This window comes from Phasianus colchicus, chromosome 15, assembly GCF_987193195.1.
Source record: "Phasianus colchicus chromosome 15, bPhaCol1.hap1.1, whole genome shotgun sequence".
NCBI lineage: Eukaryota > Metazoa > Chordata > Aves > Galliformes > Phasianidae > Phasianus > Phasianus colchicus.
The window spans coordinates 13,542,484-13,557,631 of NC_143450.1; the positions used below are offsets into that span (position 1 = coordinate 13,542,484).

Sequence of the window (15,148 nt, forward strand, 5' to 3'; positions counted from 1 at the left end):
ACTTGAGAGGGGAGAGCAATACGACAGCTCAAAAGGAGAATATCTCCTTGCTCCCTGGGATCTGCGCTTCCCCCTGACCCCAAAGCAAACCCTGCCCAGTATGAGAGGATGTACCTCCGCAGCGGTGAACGCAGCGTTTAAGCAACCGTTCCCACATCCCAGCCTGATTCAGCTCACTGCTTACGTACTTTCTCATGTTGAGTCATGCCAGGATGCCGGTCTGGCCGCAGGGCTCCTGTCCCACACACGGCAGCCCTGGACCTACATCGCACCCAGCGCAGAGGTTGCACTGCAGCATGGGGCTGTGCCAATGGGCTCATGGGTGGGCAAGGGTTTGGGAAGCTGTGGCAAAGCGCTGCGCCCCGACACCAACCACATGGACAGAGCCCACTCTGTCCACGTAGACATATAGACATATAGACATAAACATATAGAATAAAGACAATTTATTTTCTACGAGCTTATTTGGTCTGGCAGTACCTGTGGGGGAACCCTCTGCTGCCTGTTTGGTAGGAAGGCAAAGAGGAAGGGACGCAGCTCCAACACCATGCAGGGAGGAGCTTCCCATACTCCTCTGTCCCACTGGACCCATAGGATCTGAACCCTGCAAGGTTTCCTGCAATTCCAGTCGATATCTGACACATGGAACCACTAGTGCCAGCTGCATTCCTGCTGGGATGGGTTCCTGCAGCAATGCTTTCAGCAGTATGGATGCACAACCAGAAGCCACATCCGTCATCTGGCTCTGACTCTTCTTTTCCAGTCATCCCAGCAGCTGGAGAAATAACTATGCCAGGCATTTACAGTCTTTGCTGCCTTGCTGCTGGTGCTGGGAGAGTCCCAATGGGATAACATGGCTACAAGATGGCAGATGCAAGCTATCTTACAAGAACAAGTCACTTCCAGCTGGGCATCGCCTCCATGTCCTCAATGCCACGCAACCAGATCCTGCTGTGCTCCCCAGCAGCATGGTGGCTTCACTCCTGCTCCAGCCCCATCTTCTCCCCACTCTCGGGGTGCCCCGTGGTGGGAGTCCTGCTGTCCTCCCTCACACGATGCCATTGCGTGTGGGGTGAGTCCGTACTCGGTAGATGATGACAGCTGTGGCTGGGCACAGCAACAGGGCTGTCATGACAAGGATGGTGGCCAGGATGATAAGAACGATGACCCAGATGTCCAAGATGTGCTTGGGGAGGGCAGCAGGATCAGCAGAGATAGGGAGGTCCATCCTAAAACAGAGACACAGAGCAGCGATGGGGCTGATGGGGCTGTAGAGCCCAAAGCCTCCCCAAGGAGACCACGTCCAGCTTCAGCCATGTGCTCCTTGCAGAGCAAACAGGCTTTGGCCAAAGCTCCTTCGAGGCGCCGTGGGATTTATGGCGTGCTTTGATGCAGCTGGATGGCAGCCCGGGGAAAAAAAAAATGTTCCCTGTTAATTGCTGCTGCAATTAAAGGAGCTAATGGAGCAAAGCTGCCAGCAGGCATCCCACTGGTTGCCTGCTCACTTTGGGGTCTTTTGGCAGTGCAGAACGATGCTGCAGTGAGACACTGGGGGCAGCCGGTGGGTGTCCGGCCCCAAAGCCGCTCTCTGGGGGAGCAGAGCACTGGAACGCGTGGTGCCACGCAGCCGGTGCTCACAGATCCCCGCACCCCCCGGTCCCCGCTGAGTCACGCAATTAACGGCTCAATTAGCAGCGCTGCTTCGGCACCACACGGTGGGCATCAACACCGCGGTGTCTCCCCTCCTCCTCAGCAACTCCAGCGCGCTGAAAACACGCGTGGGCTGCACTCTCAGAGCCTCCTCGATGGGACGGGGGTCCCACGGGTGGTCTCCGGGGCTGCTCCACGCCCGCTTGGTGCGCTCCGAGCTTCCCGGGACCAAACGCGGTGCCGACGGCCACGCGTGGCTCGGGGCGGGGAGCAGCACCGCGCGGCACGAAGCGAACCCCACGCCGGTACCCACAGCCGGTCCCGGAGCCGGTCCCCTACCTGCGGCGCAGAGCGGAGGCAGCGTCCCGCCGAACACGGCCCCGGCACGGAGCGCGGAGCCGGGGCGGCCGTCGGGGGAGGGACGGGGCGGGGAGGGGAAACGGGGCCGGGCGGGGGAGGGAGAGGAGGAGGAGGCCCGGAGGGGAGAGAGGGCTGGGAACTCACTCTCCAGAGTGAAGTCCGAGCCCCTGCAGCCCGCTGCGTGCGGGAGAACGGAGGGGATGGGGTAACGCGGCCACTGCTGCGGGGTGTGGGGATGGATGTGGGATGGATGCGCCGTGGGACCAGTGATAGGACTCCAGGGTACGGCATGGTGCTGCGTCAGGGGAGGGTCAGGAAAAGGTTCTGCACTACAGGGCGGTGGGCATGGAACAGCTCCCCAGGGCAGGGGTATGGCCCGGAGCTGCAGGAGCTCAGGAAACGTTTGGACACCGCTAAGCCATAGGGTTTGTGTGTTCCTATATGAAGCCACAGTTGGGCTGGATGGTCCCTGTGGGTTCCTCCCAGGTCATGACACTTTTTCATTGTATTCTATTGACATTTCACGGCTGAGCAGCACCACAGATCACTTCCTCCAGCCCAGCAGCCCTACGCTCAGAGCTGAGCAGGAGCCCGCAGCAGCTCAGCCCTCATCAGCCTCCAGTGCAGCCTGGGACAAAGCCACACGGGGTCTTATCGCTATGCAGAGGAAGCATCACAGCCCTGGGTTTCCTCCACAGCCGCACAGGAAGGGCAGGCGGCTGCTGGAGCTGCACGACACCGCAGGGTTCACACAGAGGAGCCTCAGTGCCATGCCTAGGAGCTGACTTCATGCACTCTGCCTGCAGAGCACAGCGAAGCATAGCGCCCAGACCTGACACACATCAGCAGATCGCTGGGTTGTTCTGTGCTGCTCACTTCTCAGTAAATTGTGGCTGTGCCTGAGCCTGCACAGGGACAACCAGGAGCTGCAGGCACAGCTGGGGCACTGCTGCTCTCCTCCTCCCCACAGCCAGCGCACTGCTTGGGAGGCAGCTGAATGCAGCACTGCAACGCTGCGGGAAGCACCTGTGCAACGTACAGGCAGTGGAACGCTGCAAGAGGCAGCCAGGCCATGCACACCCAATGCAACGCTGCAAGAACACATGCAACAAACAGTCAGTGCTGCGCTGCGACAGGCCACGCGCATCCACAGGAACACTGCATGGGGCATTCAGGCTCTGCAGGCCGTACACGAGCTCTGCACGCAATACAACAATACAACGGGGCGTCAGCGCACCATCCCGTCCCGCCCGGCGCCGCAGGGGTTAAATAGGCGGGTCACGTGGTCTCCGCCGCACGCGGGGGCGGCGCGGCGCGGTGACGTAAGCGCGGCGCGGCGCGTGGCGGCCGTTCCCTCCCAAGATGGCGTCGCTGCTGCAGTCGGAGCGGGTGCTGTACCTGGTGCGCGGCGAGAAGGAGATGCGGGCTCCGCTGTCGCAGCTCTACTTCTGCCGCTACTGCAGCGAGCTCCGCTCCCTGGAGTGCGTCTCGCACGAGGTAACGGCCGCCCGGCCGCGCCGCGCCGGCATACGGAACGGGGCGCTGCCCTCCGCGCGCGCCTACTGGCTGCCTCGTCTGTCGCTTACTCGCGACTCGCCTCGTCATTGGCTCGCGGCGCTAGCTGTGGGTGGGCACAGCGGTGCCCGGGCTTAGCGATGCGATTGGCTGTCCATGACAGAGGGGGCGGTGCCTCGCGGTGGATTGGCTCAGTAATCCTGTCCATCTCCAGAGCTTGGGTTTTGATTGGCGAGATGGCACGGGGCGGGGGTGGGACTGCGTGTAGAGGGCCGAGCTCCTGCGGGGCGGTGCGGCCTTGTCCCGGGCCCGGGTTCTGGTGGTCGCTCGGGCTCCCTAAATCAATTGCCCGGTTGTACTGCGAATTAAGAAAGCATCAGAGGCTAAGGAAGCGTTACGAAAAGCATTAGATTCCTTGAAGAGGCGTCTCTGCAAACCGTAAAGCCTCCCGGGCACAGAAAATAGATGTGTCACCACCTGCCTCCATCGCGCTGCTCCCGAGAGGCCTCAGGCCTGGCCGTTCCTAACTGTGGATGTTTCCTAATTTGGGCTGGGTCTCCTTCCTGTTACCGTTGTGCTAATTGACAGTGTCAGTTTGTGACAGCAAAACGTTTCCTGAAACGTGTGGCTTTGTGCCCGCTGTAGGTACAAGGCGGAATAAATGTAGATGAAAATGGCAAATGATGCTTTACGGCCTGCTGTCCGGGCTCAGAAGTGACACAGTGGGATCTGCAGTCATCCAACTCCCGCTGTGCCTTTGCCATGTAGCAGGCAGAGTCCTTTAAGTGCCTTAAGAAACCTCCCAGCATTATTAAACATCAGTTTTTGCCTGAGACAGCCTGAGGTTTCAGATACTGAAAGAACACCTCACGTCCTCTCTGGCTTCGCCCACCTGTCTGCATGCAAAGCCTCATGAATAGCATGACAGTTTCCAGTTGCAGTCCGTGTGCTGCAGCATGGCAGAACAGTGACCTGTCTGTGTTGTCCCTCAGGTGGATTCCCACTACTGCCCCAGCTGCCTGGAAAACATGCCATCAGCTGAGGCCAAGCTGAAAAAGAATCGGTAAGGTTCACTTGTCATCAAGGGCCACCATTTAGAGCAGCTTTGTCCTTATGTTATGAGCACCCAACCACACGTACCTGAAGGCCTCTTCAAAAATTATATCACTCGTTACCTTTTGGTTTGTCTTGGGGAAAAACTGTTTTCCCATGATGTTGATTTAATCTTAATTTGCCCATCGAGTGTCTGTTCCTGTGCCTGTGGGCTGCGTTAGGAGCACTGTGATGGGCTGACAATTGGACTGGATGATCTTAGAGGGCTTTTTCAGCCTTAATGTTTCCATGATTCTTCGGCCTTTCTCTCTGCAGGTGTGCTAACTGTTTTGACTGCCCCTGCTGCATGCACACCCTTTCCACCCGGGCCACTAGCATTCCTGCTCCGCTCCCTGATGACCCGGCCAAAACTACCATGAAGAAAGCATATTATTTGGCTTGTGGGTTTTGCCGCTGGACTTCCCGGGATGTGGGCATGGCAGACAAGTCTGTCGGTAAGTGACGTGCAAAAATACGAGGCAAATAGTAGTCCACCATGTCTAGTGAAGGTAGAAAACAATCAGCCTAGTTTATGGCTGTATGATAAGCATAATGTTCGTTTAGATTTTGAGCTGCAGTTGGGAAATTAACAAGAAAATGCTTTTTTGGTGAAATCTCATCTGAAGGTCTGAGTTAGTAACAGTAGTTAGTTAGTAACAGTAACATCTGACCCACTTTCATACTGGTGTTACCTGACTTGTCAGAAAGCTGTCAGAGGTGGATCTGTGCCAGGAGGTGTGCTCTCTCCCTGCTGAGAGCTTGCTTCAGTCTTTGAAGTTGCTCAGTCTAACAGCACAGAAATCTAGCTCATTTCCTGTCACTTTTGTTTGTTTAGGCTTATTTCAGAGGTATTAGTGTGTGCCCCTGTTTTTTCTCTTTATGACAGAAATGGAACAAAGCTTTTGTCTATTTCTCAGTCCATAAGACACGCAGAAAATGTGTATCAGGCTCCAGGAACGAGGCTGAGTAGAGCAGGCAGGTTCTCTTTGACTCCTGGTGTTCATATGACTGAAGACTTGTAGATGAAGGTGCAGAGACATGGGCAGCTGTTAATAAGAACATGTATTTATAAACTAACGTGCATACTGCCATAGTCACCCTTGGGTGTTGTTCTAAGTATTCCTTAAGCAGAAGTTGTTTAAAAACACAGTGTAAAAGCTGGACAAGTCACTTCAACCCAAACCTGCCTGTGAAAAGCTCATAGAGGTATATATTTATGCAGGTGATGGTAAGGGTAGTGAATATAGGGAAAGCCGTATTTCAAAGCTAGGACTGAGACAAGTGGGTGTAAGGTGTGATTTCTGTGTGGAGTCTGGAAATCTCCTCAGGACTTTGTTTTATTCTCTTGCAGCTAGTGGTGGCTGGCAGGAACCCGAGAATCCTCACACACAGAGGGTGAGTGAAGGGGAAGGCCACCCTTAGGCTGAGATGGCATCAGCTAAAAGGAGCTGTTAGATGTTCCAGGCCATCTCGATCTTCTTTTTTGCACCTGTACAATTCTTCAGGTGCCATGTCAAGTTCATAATGTCTGCCTTAACTGAGTTCAGTGGAAGGAAGGCCTCCTAGAGGCATACCCATGGATGTCATAGTATGAAATTGCTTGTTTGGGAGGATTTCCACTGCAATCATAGTAACAAGTGGCACTGTTAAAATTGCATTAATGGGCATGCTGTCTATGTGTGTCTGAGGAAGCCTGTCTATGTGTGTCTGAGAAAGCCTGCTATCTAATGAGAAGTTTTCTCAACCTTTGACAGAGCACATCAAATTTTGTCTTACTGGTCTCCCTTTAAAACTCTTACTAAGTTTGAAAGCATGCTTTGGAAAAACTAAAGGATGAATCTAAATGGGGACAGTTACTACATGGAAAATCAGAACAGGATGCTGTTTTCTGGTAGGCCTCATTCCCAGAGGAACATCAGTTTGTTACCCACGATGTGCATTAAATAAATTTTAAGACACAGCAGCTTCTTTAATGTATATTCTGTGATACACTGGAACTAGGAATGGAATGAAACAAGTAACAGGAACCCCAGCTTGTTCACATTGAAATATTGCAGCTGGCGTGATGTTTGTTCTTCTTTCACTGGGTATCTGTTCCTCTTCTTAACTCCAGATTAACAAGCTGGTTGAGTACTACCAGCAGTTGGCTCAGAAAGAGAAGATCGAGCGGGACCGGAAGAAGTTGGTGCGGCGCCGAAACTACATGCCTCTGGCCTTCTCGGTGAGCTGGGAGTCCTGTGCTCTCAGAGCAGGCAAAGTGATGCACAGCAGCCTCAGCTTGGAAAATGATCGGGTAGAGGGGTAGCATGATAGGGCTACTTTGCTTTCTCTTCTTTTTAATTGAGAATAACGTGAAGAAAATGTGCTAGGATTTCTTTAGGGATGAGTAGTTCTGCACCGTTTAATTTGTACTATATTGCATTTTTCTGTAATAATCCTCTCTGATAGCGTCAGAAGGGTTTGTACTTTGGAGTATGTATCCAGCAGTGAAGTGCATTGCAGCTGTCGTTACGATACGGTGGTAGCCTTCTTAGGAAAGTTGCATACTGCTGCTCAGTACCAAATCAGGATTGTCCTGCACTTTGCTGCATGACGTCTCAACTGAAATTAATGTTAAGACTTGATTGTGGCCTGAATTATTGTTCACTGTAACTGTCAGGTAAATGCTTACTTCGTTCAGCTGGATGACTCCGCATATGCTTGCTACTTCTCAATTAACTGTGCCTGCTCTGTGCCCTTGCTTGTGTCTTATGGCTGCATTTTTTGTCTCCGTTGCTACCTGCTGCTATTTTGGGGGCTCTCCACAGCAACACACTATACATGTAGTGGTAAGTCTTTTCACCATTTCTGCTGGTGTTAAAGCTCTCATGGTACCAACTGGAGAGCAATAATATATTCTGCTCTTCACCTTTCCTCAGGGTCTCTGACTTGAATGTGTATAGAGCAGAAGCACCTGAAGGCTAACTAGTTAGAGGGTTATGTGTTTAAAAAACATTGTTTTTGCTAGTTTGGAAACAGGGTGTTGCCTTTGGGTAAGTAATTCATACTTGAAAGGCAGTTCTTCACAAATCTCAGCCAAGAAGTGTCCATCTGCATATATGAGGGAAATGGTACTAATATCAGTCTTCTGATCCTTGAGGAACCACCAGGGTAGGCTGATGCTCAGATCTCTCATTTGGTAAGAAATAAATTTTCAGTTCTGCCCAGAAGGAGGATCTCTGCTTCCAAACATCATGTGTACAGTTCAGCTGCAGAAAGCAGAGGAGTAGCTCAGCTGTTCCTACTGAGCAGTTGTGCATGGTGAGAGAGACAGACCTTTAGGTAACAAAGCTCCTTCCAGCATCTGTAGGAGAGCAGCAGGGAGAGCAAGCATTTCACATGCACACGTAGCCATGCTACCTAGTTCTTATGCAGTTGAACTCTCATTCTGCAGGACTTGGCAAGCAGTTAAGGGAGAATATGTTAGTACTGTAGGCTGATGGTATAAAAACAACAAAAAATTTTATAAGCAGCATCCACAAACATTAGTCTCTTCCAATTATTTTCTCCTCACTCGCAGTTTGAGCGGAAAAAAAAATATATCCTGAGAGGCCTTGAATACCTTTCCCTTTTTGCTTTAATTTGCTTGTTTCCCTATGCTTATCATGCAGCTCAAAGAATGAGTTTGCAGTAGGTCTTGTCGCCCTGGAAGGAAGCAGACCTCAGGCTGACACTGCCTTTTTTTTCCTGTAGGACAAATACGGCCTTGGAACCAGACTTCAGCGCCAGAGGCCCGGCGCTCCCATCAGCGCTCTCGCTGGACTCTCGTGAGTGTCACCTAATAGAAACGAGTACATTTTCATATCCCTGTGCACTTACTGTTGTCTTACGCTCCCAGCACCTCCTGCCTTCTGTGGTGTAACGCAGTGCTATTCCTGCTGTCTGTCAGAGCAATTGTGCTGTGTTTTATGACTAAGTTTTCTGGTATTTTGCTTCAGTCTGAAAGAAGGAGAGGACCAAAAGGAGATCAAGATTGAGCCAGCTGATGCGGTGGAAGAAGTAGAACCCCTTCCCGAGGATTACTACACAAGACCAATCAATCTGACTGAAGGTAATACCTTAATATTTTGTCACTTTTGCCATTCATTTTATAACACAGACAGTGTTTGGAAACGTGGCAGTGGGGTTCCTAGTGCTTTAAGGTTTTAGCATGCTGGGGTTGAAATGGAGTGAAATTTGTGATTTTCTAATGGCACTTTTGATTGCAGCTCAGCAAAAATAAGTAAATAAATAAAATAAGGAAAGTTCAGATCCAAAACCAACAGACTTCTTTGCTATTGTTTCATTTTTTCACTGATTGTAATTTTTCTGCATGTTACATTTGGGTGAAGGAAACATCTGACATCCTTTTTCAAATAATAGCAGATAATAAGGAAGTAGTTGTGCTGCTGGGGAGTTGGCACCTTAGCTGACCTGTTAAGTAACAATTGTGCATTATTTTGACATCCAGTTGTAACTGCTTACGTATGCTTGTGAGATAGTTGACTCATGATTCAATCAGCCCGTATTGTAGATTGGTCCAAGAAATGTAGGAGTAAATAGGATAAAACAGCAGGAACAGGAAGCAATGTGAACTTTCTACTGAGGTGGTTCTAAGCAGGACAGATGTCCTCAGTTCTGCAGGCCCACAAAGTTCACATATATTAAATAATTCATAAAAGATTTTTGGGAAGACATGGATGGTCTTCTTTCTTCATGAGACTCTGTCAGTGTTGAGAAAATAGGATGCTGCTGAAGAAGACAACTTCTCCATTGAGGGGAAAGGCTGCCAGGTGGCTTGCTGCCTGTTAGACAATGGTGAGGAGCCTTTTTTATGGAAGAATACTGTGGGGAGTTTGGCTGCTGAAGTTCCTTGCCTGTGTAACTCTGTAGTCACTAATTCTTTGTGTGAATCTGAATTAAGCAAACTTCTTGCTGCAAAATTTTGTCTCTACTCAAGCAGCACCCAGCTGTGACAGTAACAAAGCAATGAAAGCTGATTTGCCCTTTGCACACATGCTGTTAGGCCAGTGCGTATGTACAGTCTGGCTTGAGTTTCAGTGCGTGGATAAGTTGTAAATTTGGTCTTCTTTGTGTCACCCAGTGACGACACTGCATCAGCGCTTGCTGCAGCCTGACTTCCAGCCAATCTGTGCTTCCCAGCTGTACCCACGTCATAAGCACCTCCTGATCAAACGTTCACTGCGCTGTCGGGTGAGTAATGACTACAAAACATCACTTCTTCTAGGCTCACAGGACTTGGACTATAGGAAATGAGCTCTGCATTTCTTTTTAAAAAGAAACTGCTCAACTGCTTCTGGTGATTGAAACTCTTCAGCTGAATACTGGAAGCAGAGTGAGGAGATTAGGGAGGCTGTCGCATCTCTGGTGTGATGACAATGCAGCTACCTCTTTCCATAGGGGTAGAAAAGACATGTAAAGACACAAATATGGATTTGCAGAAGAGTCTGTGTGTCCTGACACACAGAAAGAGAAGAAAAGCAGGGAGCTGGAAAGTGAAGATGGGCAAGAATTAAATCCAGTTTCAGAATGTTTTCTAGGAAATCATTTGTGTCAGGCAGTGCCTGTATTTAAAGAGTAACCCATGAGGAGGTCAGTCTTGGGTTCCAGTTATTTGTGCCTTCTTTCTGCTGCAGTCAGTGTCTGAGTATTTTTAAGTGTGGTTCCAAGTTGTATTTCTGAAATTGCACCTATAGAACTGATAATATACTTTCAAAGTATCAATAACTTGCCACCATTGTGGCTACTTGCATCCCAAGATAGCTTTATGTGTACTGTGCTACAGGTTGTAAATGCTGTGGCTAGTGGCCCTGTGCCTGCAGCTCTGGTTCATCTGTTTGATGAGCACGTGCTATCTTTTGGTGCTAACAAAAATATCTTTGTGTCTAGAAATGTGAACATAACCTCAGCAAACCAGAATTCAACCCAACATCTATCAAATTCAAGATCCAGATGGTTGCTGTGTAAGTAAGATGTGGGGGGTGGGGCCCACTACCAATACTTAGAGCCTTATATTTTCATTTCTTTTGTGCTCTTGATTTGACCTTGTGTATAATTGTGTAATCTGTTAAAATGACAAAATCAGTTAATTTATGTATTTGAGTAATTTGTAGTAAGTTTGCTCCCTCGTGTATTGAAAGCTTGCTGAGGACCTCAGCAGTTTGAAAAAGGCAATGCATGCTGATCAGCCCCATATAGTAGCAGGAGTTGTAGGTTTAGCCTTATATAGCAGAAAGGCTCTTCATTTATTTGCTTGATGTAAGCTAAGCTCTATTAGCAATGAACATGCTAGCCAGATGCCTGTGAATACTTACTTCAGCAGGTAGGTTACAGACAGCAATGCCGTTTATCACAGTCATTTGCTCTGTTGTTGTTTTAGTAACTACATCCCTGAAGTGAGAATCATGTCTATTCCCAACCTGCGCTACATGAAGGTCAGTGTTTTTTCCAGAAACATTTTAGGGTAAGATATAACTGAGAGGTGCGGATGTGGGACTGTTTCCTGAGGACTCTGCTAGCTTTGTTTAGAGAGGGTGCAGGGCTTAAGGGAGTGGTCAGAATAACACTGCCTGCACTTGTCACACTGTGTGAGTAGATTACAGTGCAGTCTGATATCTGGCATAGCGAGTACATGCTGGTGTCTGAAGAATAAAAGGTGTGGAGTGCTGTGTGATGTTGCCAGCATTCTGAAGGAATGGGGCTGTTTGCTGTCCATCCTTTGAGTAAGCAGTGTGATTTTTTGAAGGTGTCGTTCAGTCACAGAGTGGGGGTATTAACAATAATGATGACTTTTATCGTAATTACTTCTTGACTTGCAATTCTTGAATCTTTCCAGGAAAGCCAAGTTCTTCTGACTCTGACCAATCCAGTGGAAAATATCACACATGTCACGCTGCTGGAGTGTGAAGAAGGAGACCCTGACAACATTAACAGCAGTGCCAAGGTATTGTACCTGCTGTGCAAGCCTGGCCTCTTCCAAGGCTTTCTGCTCCCATTTATCTTTCCTCAGGTCACACCTTTAATCCGTACTGACTGTGTTTCCTTTTCTTCCTGGGAGGTTTAAATTACCACCATCAATGTAAACATCAGCTCTTAATGTATTTTGAAATTTTGTCTGATCATTGAGATACTGAGCCCAAGGGAGAAATACGTGACTTCACAAATAACAGTTGTAAATAGACAGTGCCAGGGCAGGAAGAAGCCAAGGGTGAATCATTCTATTAAGCTATAGGAGAGCTTAATTCCCGCAGAAGGGAATTACTTTGTCCTGTTTGTGGTGTAGATGGTGGTCAGTACTGAAAGGTTTCTGTTGGTGTTTTGTTTCAGGTGGTAGTTCCTCCCAAGGAGCTTATTCTGGCTGGCAAAGATGCTGCAGCAGAATATGATGAGCTGGCAGAGCCTCAGGACTTCCAGGATGACCCTGAGTGAGTGCTGTCTGTCCTGTAGGGATCCTGTTCCTTAAATACTTGGCACTTTAACCAAGTAGCTTGCTATATACTCTCTCTCTTCAGCATGTTGTGGGTGTTTTTTTTTTTAAATTGTTAATTTGTTCAGTTTTGTGATCAGAGAAGAGCAGTGCAAATCTTTCCCTTCTGTTTGTGGTTTGGACTGTTCGGGAGACATTTCATCCGTTCAAAACAAGTATAGTGTTGGAGCAGTTGAGTTATAGGTGATGGTACTGATTCTCTCTTCAGTACTCTATGTAATCCTTTCCTTTGCAAGCAGAGGGTTCAAAGAAGTGATGGAAACCACATGGTAGGGTCTACAACAGAGGTGCCTCCAGCTTTCGAATTGAAATACACTCTGCAGCCTCTTACAGAGCAGCTTGAACCATATATTATGGCCTTTCTCTGTTGCATAACTAGGTACATATCTTCATGGCCAAAGCAGGCATATGCTGATGGATTTGCCAGCAGCTGCCAGCTTAGAGGAGGGTAGTGCATTCTGATCTTGAGGCAGGAGGGGCTGTGAGTCCCCTGGGAAAAGAGCAACAGCCACCAACCAGAGCAATTGTTCTAGTGAGGCATGTTCAGCCCGTGGGCTGTAAACTGAGCATCCTTCTTACTTCATGTCAGAATAAATCTCTCAGAACAATAGGTTGAGAACTCAGCTGACCCAGTTCTTTTGTTTTCTGTTCTGCAGCGTTATTGCCTTCAGAAAAGCCAATAAGGTAGGAGTTTTCATCAAGGTTACCCCACAGAAAGAGGAGGGCGACGTGACCGTGAGCTTTAAGATGAAGCACGAGTTTAAAAACCTTGCTGCTCCAATCCGGCCCAGTGAAGAATGCGATCAGGTCTCAGAGGTCATCTGGCTTACCCACCACGTTGAGCTCAGCCTCGGTCCAGTGCTCCCCTAAAAGCTCCCAGCGCTCGTGTCCCCATGGCTGGCCGCAGGATGGACTGTCAGTGAAAGAATGCACCCTGGTGAAACCTTCTGTGAAAGCTCCTGTGTGATGTGTGGGTGTGTGCCACAGGCTGCAGCCAGGCCATCAGGAGGAGGCTGCGTGGGTGAGGGTGCTGTGGTTTGGGATGATTTGTTCTCTATTCTTATCATAGTGCCCACTATCTAAAGCTCTGCTTCCCCACACTGCCACAGGCTAGTTTAACTCACAGCACGTGTTTCAGCACGCAGATAGCTTTCTCCGGATTTGTGTTACTGGCTGAATTTGGCTTTATCAACAAAAAAGAAACCTATTGTTTTTCTTCTTCTTTCAAGTCAGCCCACGAACCTAATGTTACATACACAAAAGTGAACTTTTTCCCAAACACAGAGCTATGCCCTTCTCAAACAAACATTTTAGGAGGTGGCAGTGTCTGCTGCGTTACTGACAAGTCTGTTGCTGCAGCATGATGCTTTCTTTCCTTTGTTTTTTGCTTCCTGTTAGGATACCTCAAATAACTGTGGGGCACTCAGATGTATAACCCTTTCTGTTCTTGTGAAAAAACACTCTGGCACATGTAGTTTCCTTAGCCAAAGTGGTAAATCTTTTCACAAAGGAAACGGTCACTTTTTGTCTTCAGTCCCAGAACGTGATATACTGCAGTGTTCATGGATCTGACTGGCCACCAACCACACTGTAGGCTCGTTGTGTTGCAAGGTGGATGTGGTAGTGTGAATTGTTAGAAGCTGGGAAGTCCCATTGTGCTACATTTCTTTACTGAGGTGAGAGTGGTCCTGAGAGGCTGCCTGCCAATCTTTGTATTAATAAATGTGTGTTAATAGGGATAGCAATCAGTACTAAACTTGGAGAATTGAGATTAGTTCTAGCATACAAAAAACTACTGAGGCTGTCCAAGTTCATACTGTCTTTTCCAGCTGTGGGAGTGGGGGTATAAAAGAGGAAAGGCTGTTATACTGTAACTAGCATACACTGTACCACTGTTTAAAAAAAAAGAAAGAAAGAAAAAAATTATCTGGGGTGTAATTCGGCCATAGTCCAAACTAAAACTTTAATTAAGAAGAGTGTATGCAGGATATCGAATGCCAGTTCACTGCAGTAGTACAATGTGAGTGGGTGAGATTGTTTGTCCTTGAGAGACTTCAGTTTTATTCCCAGTTCAATGTTTACTTTCATGACCCATTTCCAATGGGCTTTGATGTGCTGGCTTTGGGAGACGTTTGTGTATCAGCCAAGGACAGCTTTGTTGCTCACGATGCTTGTGCTGTGGTTCTGCCACCCCAGAGCTGCATATCCCTGTGTGGGAGGGAGGGATAAGGCCACATCTCCTGCAAACCAAGCAGCCTGCCTTAGTGTGCCCAGAGGGGTGGTTTCCCCGTGCCTGGAAGGGAAGCACGCGCCTTACAGCCCTGCTCCTGCAGCGCCTCCCAGAGCATCAAGTCAGCACGTTTACAATGCCTAGGTTACACACAGGTGTACAGCATGAATTTAAGAAGTGTAGTTTGTATTTATTAACGTATAGCGCTAGCGTCTGCTGCTGTTTTACCTTCCAGATAACAAAACACTTAAACCTTGGCCATCAGTTCTCTCCTTAGCTGCAACACTACTACCTATGGAAACAGCTTTCGGGATGCTGCTGGCTGATGGAGCCTTCTGGCTGCAGCTCCCGGTCCCAGTGCCACCACAGGCGTTGGGATGGGCTTGGGCTGTGCTCTGTGCTACTGGAGAATGATGAGCTGCTGGGCTCTGTGCCTCACTGACAGCTGCTGGGTGCGCAGGGCGGTGGCTGTCCGAGCAGTCCGATGTGCTCGGTGAGATGTTCCTCTCTTTTAGGTGCTTGTAGGTGATAGCAATGCCGTGAGCTGTGTCTGTCCGTCTGTCTGTCCTTGCTCCCGGGGCGCAGGAGTTCTTGCCCATCGGTGTTACCCGTTAATGACAGGCGACTGTTGCCTTACTGCTTAACTTCATGTAGTAATCTTCAATAAAGCGACCTTGGCTCTCAGACTCTACGCTGTTATTTACACCGCCGTTAATGGGGAAATAGTAATAATTAAAATGTAAAAAGCTGAGCGCCCCCGCCCACCAAATGCTTTT

General features: G+C 48.9%; 2 protein-coding genes across 4 annotated transcripts; one reads left to right on the forward strand and one right to left on the reverse strand.

Moving 5' to 3' along the window:
• Positions 1-431: 431 nt before the first annotated feature.
• On the reverse strand, positions 432-2,103 carry SMIM3 (small integral membrane protein 3). Its single transcript, XM_031598273.2, has 2 exons — positions 1,990-2,103; positions 432-1,229 (listed from the first exon to the last, which is right to left on the reverse strand). Exon 2 carries the CDS (start codon positions 1,226-1,228, stop codon positions 1,049-1,051), a length of 180 nt encoding a protein of 59 aa, XP_031454133.1. The 5' UTR covers position 1,229; positions 1,990-2,103; the 3' UTR covers positions 432-1,048.
• A 1,212-nt stretch (positions 2,104-3,315) lies between these two features.
• Positions 3,316-15,058, forward strand: DCTN4 (dynactin subunit 4). 3 transcript variants are annotated; one of them, XM_031598265.2, is made up of 14 exons: positions 3,316-3,507; positions 4,518-4,588; positions 4,894-5,072; positions 5,969-6,012; positions 6,731-6,838; positions 7,425-7,445; positions 8,350-8,423; positions 8,595-8,707; positions 9,740-9,849; positions 10,546-10,619; positions 11,036-11,090; positions 11,492-11,599; positions 11,983-12,080; positions 12,799-15,058. In XM_031598265.2, the coding sequence occupies exons 1-14, from the start codon at positions 3,373-3,375 to the stop codon at positions 13,010-13,012; spliced, it is 1,404 nt and encodes a 467-aa protein (XP_031454125.1). In that variant the 5' UTR covers positions 3,316-3,372; the 3' UTR covers positions 13,013-15,058. The 3 variants fall into 3 exon arrangements, with proteins under 3 accessions (XP_031454125.1, XP_031454126.1, XP_031454127.1); XM_031598267.2 differs by lacking the exon at positions 3,316-3,507 and adding an exon at positions 3,821-4,166; XM_031598266.2 differs by lacking the exon at positions 7,425-7,445 and having other exon boundaries at positions 3,318-3,507.
• Positions 15,059-15,148: the final 90 nt, after the last annotated feature.